This window comes from Salvia miltiorrhiza, chromosome 2 (genome assembly GCF_028751815.1).
Source record: "Salvia miltiorrhiza cultivar Shanhuang (shh) chromosome 2, IMPLAD_Smil_shh, whole genome shotgun sequence".
Lineage (NCBI taxonomy): Eukaryota > Viridiplantae > Streptophyta > Magnoliopsida > Lamiales > Lamiaceae > Salvia > Salvia miltiorrhiza.
Window position 1 is genome coordinate 68,460,428 of NC_080388.1, and position 17,032 is coordinate 68,477,459.

Below are 17,032 nucleotides of genomic sequence, written 5' to 3' on the forward strand. Positions count from 1 at the left end.
CTGGGAGAAGGGAAGATTTTAGCACCAATTGAATTGCTCCAATATGAATCCATTTCATCGTACTTGCGACTTCTGGCTTCATTTTCCTGAGATCCTTCCTAATATCTTCGGCTGGAACCAGCTGGATTTCCACCTGGTTGCTTGTGATCTCAATTGGAAGCGCCGTTTCTTGACTTGTAACGCCAAAATAGACATGATGCTTCCTCTTGGTTGGAATCAAGCTATTTAAAACTCGATTCAATCTCCCGTTAGAAAACCCTTGGTAGGTTTGAACCTCTTCGGTTTCCTTCTTGAGTTTTTTCACAAGCTGCTTCACCACTTCTTTCTGTGGTATCAGGAAATGGCTTGTAAATCCACTCTGATCCTCCTTTTGGGTGTGGTGGATCTCGTGTTCTTCTTTAGTCTGACTCGGCTCCGGTTGATCCATCGGTCCTCTCCGAATCATCAGAACTAAAGATCTCTTCTTGTTCATATATACTCTCATCAGAGGATATATCTTCGAATTGATACACGGGTATCAATTTCTGGTAGAAGATTGCGTCTTCGATATCCGGGGTGGATTCGAATCTTCTCATCTCCCTTTTCTCGTTGTCTGGGCAATTAGTTGAAATATGCCCCTTTGCACCGCACGTCCAGCAGTTGCAATCCTTGAAACTTTCATTTGCTTTGGCTTGAGTGCGCCTGAAAGTTTTTCTCGCCGGGATTCTCTTTTGATTTGAGAATCGGTTTCTGGATGGTCCGCTCCGTTGGCCTGACTTGTAGGAGCGTGCCTTTTGTCTGGTCCACATAGTTCTTGGCTTCCAAGAACTCCTTCTGGTCTTTCTTTCATAGGGTTGATACCTATGTTTCTTTCGGCTCCTCCTTTGATACAGCAACTCAGCACCAATCTCTGTTGGAAGATCAATGTTGTCGCACATCAATGGGGACTTCTTGTTGAGTCTTCTCAATTTCTTGAGATTCCTTAAGTCTGCTGCCTTCTGGCACCATTCGGACAGCTTCTTGTGGACATAAGACATCCTTCTTGAGGCACTATCAAGGGGATATTCTCCCGGTGATACGTATTCGTTGATGAGCATCTCCCTCCATGGACTTGGAAACTTTGTGAAAAAGAGGTCCTTGGCGGTTGTATCATCAACTACCCCCATATGAACATATAGGGTATAAAGGCGTAAAAATTCATCAAGAGCTTTTGGCTCTAGCACCATTAATCGAAGATTGTAGAGTGCCTGATGATACTTCTTGCGCTTTTCTTCTGCAGATCCTTCGAAAAAACCCATTCCCAAGAAATGGATTTTGATCTGTTTAGTAGCCTCCTTAATGATTTCATAAGGTTTTGTGCTATTAAACAGTTCTTCCCTTGCTGAGATTTCAATTTTATCCCAGTACTGTTTTGCCATTCCTGCCAGACTTGCTTCGAAGATTTTGGCAAACTCCTTTTTATCGTACTCAATTGTGGTGACTACGATATTCAAAGCTGAAGCCCATTCATCGATGAGATCCTCCCAATCTTTGAAACTGGCTTCGTCGAGGTTGAGAATCAATCCATATGGATGGATTGGTTCAAGTGTGGCCTTCCCTACAGGAGTATCCCGCATCTGTGGCCTGCGTCTTTTGGTTCGTTGGTAGTGGCTTGCATCGTCTGAAGCTCCACCCCTTTTTGACGAACTTTCTTCTTGAGGCTCGTTTTTGGGCACCTCATCTCCTTGGTTCATCTTTAGATCAACCATATTGAGGTTAGCAAAAGATTCTGCTAACTCCTGTAGATCTTCTAATCCGATTCTGTCAAGGCTATTCATGATATTTGCCTTTCATGATTCGGATTATATCCTTTGGCTGCAACTCCTTGGGTGCTGCATCAAATATAGGGGGATTCGTCGGGTCGTTGGACCATTGCTTCCGGATTTTCCCGGAACATGGTTTTCGCCTTTCGATCTCCTTCATTCTTTTCTGGATATCACACAAGAGGGTTAATATTTCCTCTTGTTTGAGTGATATTCTGCTCAGTTCCATCGGTAGATCGTATAGCTTGACGCCATAATATTCCACCGTCTTTTGGATCTCCCGCAAGTTGACGTTGTCGGAAGAACTTGGCTCGATCTTTTGGTAGCCTGGAAAAGCTACTCCCGCCTTGTCTTTTGGTTCCATCAATCGTGGGACTGATGGGCCTCGTCTCTGGTTCGTTCAATCGCCGTTCTTATCCCGACGATTCCCATGAGAGTCTCATGGTATGATTGGATACCCGTGATGATATCACGAATAATTTCTGCATCTTCTCCTCGCCGAATATTCGTCACGAGGGCTCGATTATTCCAGTTGAGATCGTCTATAAGACGAGTCGTTTCTCTCTCCAAATCTTGAAGAGATTTCCTGTACACAATACATCTCGGACATTCGTCCGGATCCATATTTTCTAATGGAGTCTCCTCCCATATGGGTTAATCATAAAATAAATTAAAAATAATATAATTCCTCTATAAAAACCCGCTCTGATACCATTTTTGTGAAGCGCGGGATCAATTTGAACAATTACCAATTTTTATCATTTTTGCTTGACAGTACGTGGCGTTGTCTCACAATCCAGACCCAGTTTACCGAAGTAACCTATCGGGCACGAGGAAAGTTTCCAGCCGATATACTAGTCAAGCTTAATTAGGCAAAAGATGGGGGATAAAGAGAAATTAAGTATAAGGGTAGAAATGGTAGTTCACTATGAAGTGGGTATTTTTCATAGATGTTTTATATAGGTGGGTAGATTTGATAGATGTATTATAAAAGTGGGTATTAAAAACCATTTGCCCATTTGAAAATCCGCCATAATTGAGTTTGGCATGCCAGTGGCATAATTTGCGTGAGATGATCATTTCAATTAAAGGGGGTGTATTCGTTCAAGATTTTAATAGATTTTTAAAATTCAGAGATTTTAAAAATCTACGGATTTTACACAGATTCTTCATGTATTTTGAAATTCTAAATAGATTTTGAACGGAATTTATAGGGATTTTAACAAGAAATTGACGTGATTTTTACGGATTTGAAATCTACCATCCCGGCGCTCATTGGAATTAATTGAGCGCTGGGACAGATCCCAGCGATCGGTGGGTTCCAGCGACTGTTGGCCTTGGATGATGTAAATGAGCGTCTGCATCCATGTGTCTTCTTCATGATTCAAGATCTTGCCCGAACCTCTATTGGATGGAATCAGCCCCACTTTAGCATGCCTATAGAGTAACGAATATAATGAAAATGGACCACCTGCAAGGATCAATGAAGTTTAAGTTTCAAAGTGAACACCAAATCACCAACATCGAATAGTCTATCCCTCAGCTCACAAAAGCATCAAGATCATTACCTTCTCGTCCCAGCGACCGCTGGAACCCAGCCGGCACTGAAATATGAAGATTTTCGAAATCTCGTGGTCTGAGGTCGGATTTGTTCATGTGTATTTTTTGAATGAAATCAATGAAAATCAGTCCAATTTTAAAATTCACAGATTTTTAAATACCTTTAGATTTTCATAGATTTTTAAAAGTATGAAACGAATACCTTTGCATTTTTATAGAATTTTAAAAGTCTTGAACGAATACCTCTAGATTTTCAGACTTTTAAAAGTTTTGAACGAATACACCCAGATTTTAAAAGTCTGTGGAAATCTATTAAAATCCTGAACGAATACACCTCCCCTAAAATGACGTAATTTTGTTTATGTAAACATATACAAAAATCAAAAATATTTTTAAACCTCACATATCCATTCTTGGGCATTAACCTTTTATCGTTAAGCTAACACACGCACATCATTAAATTTTCTATGATCATTGATCTTTTATAGTGTGTACAATGTAGTGTAAATAAACTGTTTGCGTTAACCATATTGGGAAAAAAAATGTGACAATATTCTTCTCATAAAACTAAGGCAAAAGGTTCAGTACATAAACAGTCATAAGCATGCCTACTAGTATGCACTTAACAAAATCAAAATCTTTGATCCAATTTACTAGTATGCACTTAACAAAATCAAAATCTTTGATCCAATTTATAATTTGGAGCCACTTAGAAAACATCATAAAAAATGATGAGGAGTAATATATGCCGAGCAGAGGAATGGACTTGGACAGAGGCATCGCTCGGGTCAGAGGAACGAGATCAGTCAGATGAATGGGCTCCGTCAGAGGAACGAGCTCGGTCAGAGGAATCACTGAAGTCAGATGGATGATTTACCTACAAGATAGTCAACGGTAAAAGTGACCACTTCACCCGGGAAGCGCCAGAGCAGAGGAATCGCTCGTTCGTAGAGGAATCCAAGGCTCCGCGATATGTACGTTTCTCTGTCTTTGAACAGAGGAATGAGCAAAGGCATACGAAATTACCATCGTGCCCCTGACCACGCGGGGAGCATGACTTCTAGGATGAAATTACTATTCTACCGTCCAAATGTACTCTATAAATACCCATGCACTCACATTATGTATCTTAACGTGTTCTCTATTAATACAACAACAAACTTACTTTCTCTTAGCAATTCGGCTCTATTCTCTCAATTTCCACGATCAACACTAGGTAAAACTCATAATCTAACCACAATTCACCGATTAAAACGTTACCCACTCAATCACGATTCACCAAAAAATAATACTTCCTCCGTCCATAAAAAATAATCTTAAAGATAGACGACACGGGTTTTAATAAAAATGGTTAAGCTTATTGTGAGTGGAGAAATGGTTCCACATAAAAGGTACTATTAATAAGAGTTAAATACATATAATATCATGACTTTTAGTCGAATTTCAAGTTTAGCACGAATTTCAATTTGCCCAATTTATATGACTAACTTTGCTCTGTGTTCAATATAGCACCGATTTGTTTTCCTACAAAACCATGTGGCAATGACGTGTCTTCCGGCGGACACGTCATAATTTTGTTCTCCAGCGGTATAGAGAAAGAGAGAGAGACGAGAGTGTCTAGCGGCAAATGGCCGCCGTTGTCTGGCGGCGGCGCTCGTCTCGTCTTCTCCAAAGAGGCAGCAGGTCTAAGAAAACACATAGATATAAGAAAAGACATATATCTAGTTATTAAAATCCTCCGCAGCGCGGAGGGAAGGTGGAGGCAGCACGGTGGAGAAGGCGACGCGAAGGTGGAGACGGCGCAGTGGAGAATGTGAGGGCAGAGGCATTTTTCTAGGGCTCCGATTGGCTGCGGCCCTTTTGCCGTTCGGAATTGAAGCCAGAGAGAGAAGGGTTTTCAGTGAGGAAGAATGGAGATCGAAGGGCAGAGGCACGGCTTGCGGCTGTGTCGTCGCCGGAGGTCGCGAAAGGGGGAGTCGGCGACGCGAGCTGTGTGTCGTGCTTGGTATAGGTGCACGAGTTTTAGTTTCAGAGAGAGGGCGAGAGTTGACCGGCATCGTACAGTCGCCGGAATCGAATGAGAGAAATGCAAGCGGTGGCGGCGGGAAGAGGAATGAGTGCTGGAGGAGGAGAGGCGCTCGCAGAGGCAGGAGGGGCAGAATCTGGTGAGTATAATGCAACATTTTGCTCGCCGGCCTAAAATTTGTGTCGGCAAGCCACGTCAATGACACGTAGGATCGAAGCGTGTGCTGGCACGCCACGTCAAAAAACGGTATTAAAATTGAACACGGAGCAAAAACGATGTCATTTTTGTTTCATTACCCAATCAGAAAACCCTCCCTACCGCCCTCTTCCAAAGACCCTATATTTCTCTTTGTCTACATATCAGCGTCGCCGCTGCCTTGACCTCTCTCCACGGCTCTGCCGCCCTCTGCCCTCATTCCCCAGCAAACCCCCTAGGTTCATGGGCAGCAAACCCTCATCTCCTTCATCGATCTCTGCCGCCCTTCCTCTTCCCCCATGTGAAGCAAGGCGGCCCTAATTTATGAGATCCGGCGAGGCGATCTAGCGGAAGTAGCGGTCATAATCTAGAGGGGAGAAATTGAAGCACGAGTCTGGGCGGCGACCCATTTGTTGTCCTCGCCGGATATGGAGACTGAAGAGGGGAGTGCGGGTAGGTAGACTTGGGGATCTATCGGAACTTCAGTGCAGCGACGAAGGTTCATTTGCTTCTCGATCGAAATTTCATTTGATGTTCATTTGCTTCTCATCGGAACTAGCCCTTGCCGGAACTTTAGTGCGACACGAAACAACAACTTTTTTTTTTGTAAAAGAAAAAACACTTGACAAAACGATGTCGTTTTACATGATCGCCGATGCGTTCATGTCTTCAAATTTCGGGAGACACATTACCTAGGATTTATATAATGGTGAATGCATGTGTACATTTTAATTAAATCAAAATATTATTTATTGTGGAGCATTTTTTAAGATCATGTATGTGAAATTTCGTGTATTTTTCGATCATTAATACAAGATTTTATATCGTCAATTTTTCTTTCTTTATTTTACTCTCTTCTTTTTCTAAAGTGTGGTGATAATAAATTAATAAATAAACGTTTTGGGCGGGGCGAAGCGTGAAGTATGAGTAACCGCCTGGGGTGGCGCATGCTGAAATGTGGTTGAATGTGTGAATCTTGAGCGTCAATGCCGACTACCCAAAAATAGCCGCTAGATCCACTAATTTTGAAAACCCAATTTTCTCATCGCTTCTCCTTCCAATTTCCCACCCGCAAAAGAGAGAGATAGAATGGCCGCTGATGATCAAAAGGAAGAACCCCGCTTCACTTTTCATGTACTCTCTCTCTCTCTCTCTCTGCCTTTTCTCCACATCACTTTTCACTATTCAAATCATTACACCCAGTACCCGAAAAGCTTGCGACATTGATTTATCTATATGCATTTGCCATAAACGACTACATTTTACATACGCACATAATCTATATATGTTAGTCACTACTTAGATCTGGAAATCTTTTGCTCCATTTCGTTTAGACATCCACAAATTTTAGGCATTTGTATGGAACGGGATTTTGTTTCAGCGGATGATTTGGTATACGTGGGCCTCCATTCACATTGATATATATATGTATATGCAGAAAGAGGAGGAAGACAGAGAGATTGATCTGGCAAGCACCGAGCCAGAAACCCCGTTGCCCCTGACTGTCACTTCAAGGGTAAATCTCTATCTCTCTCGCTTGCTTGCTTACTGAGTAGTTCTCTTCTTTTTATTGCTCTTTTCCTTCAGTACCATTTTATTATGTGAAAAAATCCATTACGGGATTTGGATGTTTGGATATGTAGGTACTGTATATGTTAGGGGATATTACAGCAGGTCCTGCTTATCGGTTTGCACAATGGCTTGAGCTTGTTCGCAAGCGCAGCAGCAAGTATCGGGCCTCAGGGTTTCCTCACCGGCCTCATCACACTGAGAGTATGCCCATAAGGTTGGCCAATATCTTGATGCTCTTAACCCTCATTCATAATGCTGCTATGTTTGATTTTGTTGATGGATATAAGAGTGCTGGAAAATAGTTTGTTCAGGTGCAATCATTTGTTAGAAAGTGTCCCTACTAAAAGAATACTGTGAACTAGCTGTATGATTATTTGCTAGTTTAGATAAAATTTGATTATTTTATGAAGCGTATGCATGCAATCTTGCATTAACGATAGATTTTTCGTTCATGTTGTTAGCATTGTGCTTTTATGTGCAGCTGCCATCATTTTCACTCGTGACACGCTTCCGGACTTCCTCTTTGTGTAGTTTAGAAAACACCTCCCTAATGGATGGCAGCCAAGAATTGGGCCCTTAATTTCATCAAAATTGTGATTGACTCCAACAAGGAACATGAAGATGCTATCACCTTTCTCTCGTTCGTTGGGGTTCTCCCATTTGTCATCATAGTGCAAATCCAATTCTTGTCAGAAGGAGAGCATTTCACTGAAATAACTTGTGATATCTCTGTTACCTTGTTTCCAGAGGACAATTTCTTTTTCAACTAAAAAACTTGTGAAGAGTTTCCTAGATTGGAGTAGGTCTCTCTAACAGCATCCCGAATTTCTTTTGCGTCTATGCACATGAATGGATGACAGATCTTTTCTTCCATGGAATTTAGCAGCCATCCCGTTATCATAGAATTTGCAGATGTCAGCGCCTAAATATGGGGTCAGTTGTTGCAGGTTTTGGCTCCTCTCCAGTCAAGAAACCTAACTTTTTTCTGCCATCCACAGCCAGTTTGACAGATTGAACCCGTTCCAAAAGTTCTCACCGTTAAGCCTCACCACTATAAATTCCAAGTTAGGTAGTGTAGCATCATCCAAACTAGCAGGGGAAAAGGTGGCAGCCGCTGATTGTTTGGTGGACTGGATGTAACGGGATTTACAAGTGGGGGAAAATGATACTGTAGAACGCAGGAAAAACAGAAGCCCCAGGGAATATAAACCCAAGTGCACTAATACCATGTAGTTTTGAGAAAGTTACAGGGCTAAGTTTAAGTACACTACATGTTTTCTTATTTAGAGGAAATATAATCACTAGAAATTAGGACACTAATTCCTACTAATTTAGATCTATATTAACTCCTTAATTCCAGAATATTCACTTTCATTTTATACATAAACTGAGAGCATCAAATGCAGCACACCGAGATTTTCTAGTTTCTACTCTTTGAATGTTTCCAATAATAAAGTACGTTGTTAATTCCTTTTATGCATGGGAATAATAATTGCCTTTATTTTTTATTTTTAATTATTGTGAATGGTTTTCTTTCAGTTTGGAAAAATATAACATCGATATAAAAACATCCCCACCTGAGCAAGCTACAGAAATCAGCCTGTGGGACAGACTTGGTAAATCTGACATGATAGACATTGAATCAAGCTCCTTCTCTTGGAACACACTTTCCTCGCTTCACCATACAGAGCATAGCAGCAGCACAGAGCAGTCTGAGGATGAGATGACTAAACCACTGGAGGTTTGTCAGGAAAAACATAAGCTGATGGTTCTTCTCGGTGGTTATTGTTTCTTATGTTTCTGTAAATGCTTTTGGTGTAGTTGAAGCTCAGGAAGTCATTGCCTAATTATATCTTGCTGTTGGCTCAGTGTTCAGTTTATACTCCATACTTTTTCGTGAAAAATTCATGCTAGGAAATCTGCACAATCCGTATATTAGTTATATAATATGTAGCATTTCTTGTCCTTGATTATTTACAGTCTATGAGATTACCAATACCCATTGTTAGTTATCCCATTTTGATACTTTCTTTTTTCATTCTCTATGCATTAATTTAAAATATAGGAACAAACACTGTCCAATCTTATAAATTTACTGCTAGGAGATCTATTACCTTATGTAAATTATAGCTTTGTATGTTTCAATGTGTTATATTTTTGTATAACTAATTAACCATTATAGCGTTTTAATTGCCTTTCTACTGATTATTCTGTTATTTCACTGGGGCAGGTCACTGTTAATTCTGGGGGTGTTGTTTTTTTCGCTCTATTTAACCAACCACAAAATGATGAGTCTTCTCCTAAGGAAGCTGCCGCTGTCATAAAGTTCTCATCATCAAGGATGGCTACCCAGTCAGAGAGGCTTGGCTATGAATTTGCTAAGTGGCTAGGTGTCAAAACTCCACAAGTTGTACCTCCTTACTTCTAACACTACTTGATCCTACGTGCGAAACAAAAATTTATACTTGTCAGTCATTGTACAAATGCAGGCTAGGGTTGTTCATAATGCCAGTTCTGAATGGCAGCAAATAAAGGAGGCTGCAGAAAAAGCAAAAGATGCTGCCATTGCAGAAGGGGATGAAATTGGTGAAATGACTTGTTCAGAACTTCTGGAAGCTCTTGAGCTTAGTCGCTGCCTTCTAGTGATGAAGTACGTATAGAAATATCAAGTGCTATTATGCATCTAGTAATCTACATGCTTTTCTGCTTATTAAACATGCCATATTGGTGATCCTATTTCAGAGGGCATGGGGTTTCTGCATTTAATGCAACTGTTGTTGGACCTCCACTCTGGTTGAGAGTTTATCTTACCTGATTCCTGCTGGGTGATATACGATTTTTTTTATATAAATGTCTTGTCATTCTGCAGTCAAAGATTTCCAGTGAGCACGATCAATTAGAAATCAAAATCTTATTTGAAAAGTATTTCTTATAAGATATTACGTGTGAGTTAGATAAATCTCGTATATCTCTGGTAATTCAACTTTATTTAGCAGCTGATGTACAAATGAGAAAGCATGATAAACTTTTTCTTAGCATATACCATTTTGTAATGAAAATTGCAGTTATGTACACGGATCTCCTTTATTGGAAAGCTCAAGTGCTTTTGAGTCACGAGAAGTGGCAGAAAAGACTGCAGCAGCACTTGGCAGGATTTTGATGTTAGATCTTGTTATAAGAAATGAAGATCGCCTTCCTTGTCGCCATCTCAGGTGGCGTGGAAACACAGCAAATTTACTCTTGGCTGAAAAAATTGCCAGCGCAAATATGGATGCCCTGGAATTGGCTTTTGATTCAGCAATCAATAGATATAGACCGAAAGTTATTCAGGCGCTTCAAAAAGAAAGAAGAGCAACTTCTATAGACAGTAGACTAAGCCCTCCTCAACCAGGATTGGTATCCCAGGGTTCTGATGTTTCTGAGATTCTAGAATCTCCAAAATCTAGCAATATGAGTGTAAGGAGTCTTTCTTTGAATGAGTCAGGTTGTACTGATATTCATATTTTAGCAATAGACTCTGGGGTGCCCCGAAGACCACCAGCTGGAAAACGTGCAAATGACCAAGCAAATTACCCTAAGCTAGTTGAGCTCCTCATAAACAGTTCTGAGTATGCATCACAACTGTTGAATGAAATAACCAGTGGAAAATTGGGAACTTCGCCAGAAAATACTGATGCAACGACTGATATACGGGAATATGAAATGACCTCAGTTGTACAATCATTCAGAAGTGGATTTCGAGCAGCACTCAGGGACTTGCAGGGTTTTCACATTTTCCTTCTTACTCTTCACCAGAAACTAGATGGCCTGTTGCGAACTTTTCTCAATATTGTAAATAAATCTACTTGTGGCGATCTTGACAAAGAGGATCTGGTGGTTCCTGAATCACCGTCACAGGCCCACTTTCTACCTTCACCTAGCAGGGATCGAGCCTCTGGTGATAATACTTCAGACTTGAATGATTCAGAATCACAGAGGGTAGTGCCAAGACAGCCATCTGGTGGATTTAGAGAAAGTTTAGATAGTTGTTCTCCAATGTCACGCGACAATTGGCATGGGAAGTTAGGCAAAGGGAGTGGAGAACCCTTACGTAGCTTGCGATTGACGTCAAAGCTTCGTGATTTCCACAAATTTGCAAAGGTGTGCAATATGTATAATAAATACTAAAATGATATCTAAATGAGTACATATTATGTCACATAAATAGACTTGCTTGGGTACTCTTGTTAGATTGATAGTAACAACTGATCTTGAGAGAGGCTGGCTTCTTTTTATTTATTTTTTATTTTTTACATTAAATTGTAGGTTACTAAGTTTATGCATATCAAATGAGCTATTGTGATCTTTTAATCTTTTGTGGCTGAAGACTTCATGTAAGCTATTTATGTTCTCTCAAATGTTTTTATTTTCACATTCATCTATAAGCTGATTTGTTTCTTTTCATGACATATTCTTAAATTTGACTCATAGATATCCTATATGGACTACAGTGTGTTTTTTGTGTTTCATCGATGTGTTTTCTGGTATTAACTAGAAGTGGCAATGTGTTGGATGATTCATTGCCATGATGCATTTGTCATGTTCTATATCCAAAATTCTTGATAGAATTTTTAGGAGCTCCATACTCTAAATTAGGTTTACTTTTTTGCAGATTTAGTGAACAAAGTAACTCTTCTTGCATCTCTTACATTATTGGTTCTTTGCTATTCTTTCAGGTGGATCAAGAACTAAACAAAGAATTAGAACAGTGGACTGACATGCTTAAAAATGATGCAATTAAACTGTGCCAGGAGAATAATTTCACTACTGGCTTCTTTGGCAGTGATAGCAATTATATGGTTGACGCCTATGAGCTAAAGGTGTGATTTGAAGAGCTAGTGCAGATTTGATATTTATAATGTTCTTTGTCTTACCTTGGGAATTAATCAGGATTTGTTATTATCAGGTCAGGCTTGAGCACATTCTTGAGAGGACAGGATTGATATCTGAAGCAGCAAACACGGAAAAGCCATCACCAATATCAGGCAGTCTGTTTATTGGCGGGGCACTTGCTGCTAGATCTGTGTACACTCTGCAGCTTCTGGGGATTACACATATTTTATGTCTTTGCTCGAATGAAATTGGACAGGCAGATTCTCAGTTTCCAGATTTATTTGAATACAAAAACTTTTCGGTAAGTAATTCCCACAGCTTTTATTTTGCCTTTTTCATACTATATGCTCCAAGATTTTTGCTCTTCCACTAAGAAAATTATCAAATAGTGTACAATAATGCCCTCGTCAACCAGAACATTTTGAGAAGTATAGTTAAGTAAAATCTGAGATTATTGATTACATTACTTTATCCTTTTTAATAAAGAAATCCTTTACATACCATTTGTGGTGTTGTCTCATTTAGGCATGTTTCTTGACCATGACTCATCTCTGTGACCAGATATGTGATAACGAAGATGCTAACATCAGTGATATTTTCCAAGAAGCTCACGATTTCATCAATCATGTTGAGCAAATAGGTGGTAAAGTGTTGGTTCATTGCTTTGAAGGGAAGAGCAGGAGTGCAACACTGATTCTCGCTTATTTGATGCTCAGAAAGTAAGTTCGCAACTCCTGTTGGATTCAGAAAACTTATGTCTAATATTGCATCGTCTTTTCTCTCCCTCGATAGTACTTCCAAGCGAGGCATGAAATCAATGAAGATAGTTCAATTCAGCAATTTTTTTGCCGTTCGCCTATGAAAAGGAACATCATAAGTGTCACATGCATTCAATTGTGAAGTTTCATCTAATGCAGAAACTTTACCCTATTGCAAGCGTGGAATGCGCTGAAACGAGCGCACCGCAGAGCCCAGCCTAATGATGGGTTCGCGAGGATTCTGTTGGACTTGGACCAAAAGTTGCACGGGAAAGTTTCAATGGAATGGCAACATCGGAGACCGATGATAAAGGTGTGTCCGATCTGTGGAAAGAACGCTGGACTGAGCAGCAGCTCTTTGAAACTTCATTTGCAGAAGTCACACAAGAAAATATCATCAGGGAGTGTGGACAGTGCCATGACAATGGAGATACAGAAGGCACTCGATGCACTCAAGATAAGTCGAGGTGGAAGTGTCAGCCCAACCCAAAGACAATCTCCCTCCATGACCGAAGAATAACTCTCTTTTATTTATCTCATCCAAAAACAGATCTTCTGTTAATATGTGTAGAATGCAAAACTCACTATATTTACAACTACCTACACATGCTTGCTATCCAACAAACACTATACCTTTTTTAAGTGGCTAAATTATGCTGTAAATCTAAATATTTTATAAATGTTAAAATCTAAATATTACTTCCTTTGTCCCATTATAAATGTCTCATTACTTTTGGACACGGAGATTAAGAAATGTGTAATTAGTAGATAATTATGAAAAGTGGAACATTTGTAATGGGATGGAGGGAGTATAAACTTTCAAACTGTCCCCCTCAAATGGAGCATATATTCTAATGGCTTGATGAAGCCATCAACAACTTGGTTGGACGATGAAGTGAATAAGTGCCAATTTTCCAGTTGACAGCACATTCTTAAATATAGTGAACGGCAAGCTCAATATTTAGTCTTGTCATTAAAATATGAAAATCTTAGAAACAAATTATTAGAATTAAATCATTTAGCTGCAGAGGATATGTTTTTAATTTTTTAGAGATACTATGTCGACAAAAATTGGACTTGGGGCGAATTAATATAAATGTACGAGGGGAAATACACCTGATTTTGAACTTCTCAGCCCTAATTAGTTGGGAGTCTTATAAGTTGAGAGGAATCTTAATTTAACAAAGTTCAAGTCAACATTGTTCCATTCTATCAGAGTGAGGAATATTGTGCTCGAGACCACGGGATATTGTTTTTAGAATGTGCTTAATAACGAGATAAAAAAAAAGAGTAAAATTTTGAAGTAGCCCAAATGGAACATAAAACTCAATTTCTGGTCGGATTTTAAAAAAAATTAAATTTTGGCCATATTTTATGATTTCGGACGAAATTACCCTTAATGAGGCGGATCGGGTAGGATCAGGCACGCGGGTCGCGTGCCGGGTCGGGTTAAGCACTTATGACACTATTAGTGCTATAAGTGCCAAGATTTTACTTTGTTTTATTTTGAATTTTCGTTGGCACTATTAGTGCCATAAGTGCCAACGAAAATCCAAAATAAAACTAAGTAAAATGGTCTTGTTGGCACTTATGACCTATTAGTGACATAAGTGCCAAGGAAATAAAAAAAAAATAACCAAGTAAATGGTCCTTCTGGCACTTATGGCACTAATAGTGTCATAAGTGCTCATACGAGCAATACAAATACAAGAACAACAACATCATCTAAAGGCTAAATGGATAATCTAAACCCTAAATAGAACATCTAAACCCTAAAATGGATAATATAAACCCTAAATGGAATATCTAAACCCTAGGGGGAAGTGTTTAAAATGGTCCTTTTGACACTTATGGCACTAATAGTGCCATAAGTGCCATACGTGCAACACATACAGTAACAACAGCAACAACAATCATCACTGACACACCAAAAATTAGAAAAAATCAAAAACTCGAAATTCCCCAGATCGAATCGATGTCGTCGAACAACGACAGCCCGTCGTCGCCCACGGCGGCAGCCGCCGTCGACACTATGCCTTTGCTTGGCGACCAGAGCCCCAGCAATCGCTCCCACTTCCTCGACCTCCGCGGCGCCGCTCTTTTTTTCCGCCGTGCTAGCAGCCGCTCGATGCGAGAGCCCTCCGTCCACGTCCGCGAAGTTGCGGCAGAGCAAATCAAGGAGCGCCAGAGCGATTGCTTGGGCGAGCGGTCGTCGATGCCGCTGCGATTGGGTCTGGGTCCGATTGGTAAAAGAAAAGCTGGGCTGGATCGATGGGTTAAAAGGGTAAATTAGGTATAGTGCATAAAAGATGGCTAAATATTGTAGTTTTTCATTTTGTGGACAAAATTTGAGTTTGTATCTACAATAGGGCCCTATTGTTTCAAAAAAAAAAATCACAATGTTTGAACTTTTATTTTATGATCTCACGTTTATCAATTTTTTATTAAATTAGTACACAATATTTCAATATATTTTTCAATGTCACAAGACTAGTTTTTTTCACTTTTGGAATATCTGTGTGACCGTCTAACATTCCACTTTTCATAAGGATGTGACGAATAACTAGGCATATGTTCCACATTGCCTCAGATGACTATGTAGATATTCTGATGCTAAAAGATTGAAATCACGTTGAAAAGATATTAAAACATCGAACATTGAGCACCACTTTGATAATCATTAAAAACTGTGACATTTTCTGAATTAAAAAAAGAAAAAGAAAAAAGAAACAGAAAGTTTGAATTTTCTAAGATTTTCCCTATAATATATGAATATTTGTTGTAAATATATCTTCTAGATATATCTTATGTGTGTTGACCAAGAAACCTAGAGGGAGAATAACACTTGACATCTTCAAGCCACCGGAGTTGACTGTCCTCCGTTCACACCGGACGTGTGTGAACGTTCACACCGGACGTGTGTGAACGTTCACACCGGACGTTCACACTTGGTTTAACACCTATAAATATGGGTGTGTTGTGAACTTCATAATAACGATATTTGTATTCTCTACTATATTCTCTCGCTTCTCTCTAGTTTATAACACGTTATCAGCACCATGCTCTAATCCTCTCATCTTCCTTCGATCGTAAAAGGATTGGAGGTATGCCCTAGGAAAGAATTGTGTCTTTCCAATAAGGTACGACTAATTTTCTTTTCATCTGAATTTCAATCCGTATAATTTTAGTAATCATCTAAATCCAGACGAAAGAAACTTTGAAGTATTAGAATATTATACTGTTTAATATGTTTATATCAATAAATTGGCTTGGAAATAACCAGAAAACGGAATCATGGTAACATATATGCTTTGCATAAAAGAGATTGTTATTGAAATTTGTGCAAATTCCCCTTATATTTGTGGTTTGATGCAAATATGTTATATTTGTTTATTACAAATGATATAATTTTCGTTATTCTTGAAGAAATACAAATAATCCTAAAAGTTATATTTTGATGCTATTAAAATAGCATTTGTTTGAGCATATTAAATTAGTGATGCATTTCGAATGATATTGATCTTAATCATTCCACCAAACAAAAGTGAATTTTGATTGGAATTTGGAGGATATAAAGTAAATTTTTGATCTGTACTTAGAGGGAATATGTCATTTTATGTAAACTTGTATTTGATGTGGTATAAAAAGTCAATGTGAAATAGTAGATTTTAGAAAAATAATAAAGAAAAATATGAAAAGTTCACGCAAAATAGAAGACTATTTTGATAATTGGAGACATAATAGATTCGCCCGATTATGTTAAAAGGATATGATGCCAATAGATTTAATCTCAATATTTTTGTGCACCCTTTCGGTGAGATGACAAACATATATAATTGAGTTTTAATTTATTTTGTTTGTTAAGAGTGCAATATTTGATTGGATCTTATTCTACAAAATCTTGAATATGATTTACTACTACGTGGCAATTCTTGTTTCATATTATTTTATATAATCAGTAAACTTCGATGTTCTACTACTTGAATCACTATTGATATCATCATGTATTGGGAAATTTTTTTAATTCATAGTGGATATATACTTTGTATATTATATATATACAACGTATTTTTTTTAAATAATCTTGAAAAACTCATTGATGCTATTCAAATAGCACAAGTAGTATTCCTGAAGAATATTACATTCAAGATCTTAAATTGATGCTATTAAAGTAGCACAAGTAATATTCCTGAATAATATTACATGCTCTAAGAGCAAGTAAATTAAATATTTGGATAACATATCCTTGAATTTTTATCTATTTGATT

At 38.8% G+C, this 17,032-nt stretch overlaps 2 protein-coding genes across 7 annotated transcripts in view; both read left to right on the forward strand.

Annotated features, from left to right (window-relative positions):
- LOC131008566 (uncharacterized) overlaps positions 1–17,032 on the forward strand; it is a 590,934-nt gene that overhangs the window by 288,561 nt on the left and 285,341 nt on the right. The window lies entirely within an intron of this gene.
- On the forward strand, positions 6,481–13,406 carry LOC131008569 (dual specificity protein phosphatase PHS1). 6 transcript variants are annotated; one of them, XM_057935492.1, is made up of 12 exons: positions 6,481–6,696; positions 7,001–7,078; positions 7,206–7,348; positions 8,674–8,875; positions 9,365–9,541; positions 9,624–9,784; positions 9,877–9,927; positions 10,200–11,274; positions 11,850–11,993; positions 12,080–12,307; positions 12,568–12,725; positions 12,924–13,406. In XM_057935492.1, the coding sequence occupies exons 1-12, from the start codon at positions 6,652–6,654 to the stop codon at positions 13,282–13,284; spliced, it is 2,823 nt and encodes a 940-aa protein (XP_057791475.1). In that variant the 5' UTR covers positions 6,481–6,651; the 3' UTR covers positions 13,285–13,406. The 6 variants fall into 6 exon arrangements, with proteins under 6 accessions (XP_057791475.1, XP_057791477.1, XP_057791479.1 ...); XM_057935494.1 differs by lacking the exon at positions 9,877–9,927; XM_057935496.1 differs by lacking the exon at positions 9,877–9,927 and having other exon boundaries at positions 6,487–6,696; positions 12,799–13,406.